The following is a 1,115-nucleotide window of genomic DNA, read 5'->3' as shown; positions in this document are numbered from 1 at the left end:
GCATCTCCCTGGCTGCCCTCCTGGGCAACGGCCTCATCCTCAGCGCCGTAGCCTGCGACCAGCACCTGCACACCCCCAGGGACTTCTTCCTGCTGCACCTCTCCCTCACAGACCTGGGCTGCATCTGCACCACTGTGCCCAAAGCCATGCACAACTCCCTCTGGGACACCACAACCATCTCCTACACGGGATGTGCTGCTCAGGCCTTTTTCTTTCTGTTCTTCATTGTAGCAGAGTTTTCCCTCCTGACCATCATGTGCTACGACCGCTACGTTGCCACCTGCAAACCCCTGCACTACGGGACTCTCCTGGGCAGCAGAGCTTGTGCCCACATGGCAGCAGCTGCCTGGGCCTCTGGGTTTCTCACTGCTCTGCTGCACACAGCCAATACATTTTCCCTGCCCCTGTGCCAGGGCAATGCCCTGGGTCAGTTCTTCTGTGAAATCCCTCAGATCCTCAAGCTCTCCTGCTCACACCCAGGATACCTCAGGGAAATTGGGCTCATTCTGTTTAGTGTCTCTTTAGTGTTTGGTTGTTTTATTTTCATAGTTTTCTCCTATGTGCAGATCTTCAGGGCTGTGCTCAGGATCCCCTCTGAGCAGGGAAGGCACAAAGCCTTTTCCACGTGCCTCCCTCACCTGGCCGTGGTCTCCCTGTTTATCAGCACTGGCATATTTGCCTACTTGAAGCCCCCCTCCATCTCCTCCCCATTCCTGGATCTGGCCCTGTCGATTCTGTGCTCGGTGGTTCCTCCATCACTTAACCCCTTCATCTACAGCCTGAGGAACCAGGAGCTCAAGGATGCCATAAGGAAAATGATGACTGGATGCTTTTCAGAAGCAATCAAGTGCCTGTGTTCTGGTGTGTAGCATTCAGAAGGGGACTCAGTAATGGCTTATTGTTCCTTCTCAGGTTTTTCATGGAGATCATTGGGTACTTCTTGTAATAATTTTCTGTGCAATTAAATATTTATATGCCTCTTTCTTCTAATTTACTGTGTACCCATTGAATTTGACCCAGAGATATAAAAATGATGGATTGTGTTCTCGGAATATTTAAACAAAATAAAGGACCCTGCAGTGCCTTCTTTGTCCAAGACCCTTCTTAGCTGTTCC

The 1,115-nt window shown here is 50.8% G+C and overlaps 1 protein-coding gene across 1 annotated transcript; it reads left to right on the top strand.

Moving 5' to 3' along the window:
* Positions 1 to 5: 5 nt before the first annotated feature.
* Positions 6 to 836, top strand: LOC114073026 (olfactory receptor 14J1-like; the record flags this gene model as incomplete). Its single annotated transcript, XM_027910832.1, has 1 exon — positions 6 to 836. A coding segment is annotated over one exon (831 nt), but the record flags the coding sequence as incomplete, so codon positions are not given.
* Positions 837 to 1,115: the final 279 nt, after the last annotated feature.

Source organism: Empidonax traillii, unplaced genomic scaffold (genome assembly GCF_003031625.1).
Source record: "Empidonax traillii isolate 1590-97213 ecotype Southwest subspecies unplaced genomic scaffold, ASM303162v1 scaffold4996:size9013, whole genome shotgun sequence".
NCBI classification, from domain to species: domain Eukaryota; kingdom Metazoa; phylum Chordata; class Aves; order Passeriformes; family Tyrannidae; genus Empidonax; species Empidonax traillii.
The sequence above is the reverse complement of the archived record's forward strand: the minus strand, read 5'-3'. Positions and strand labels throughout refer to the sequence as shown.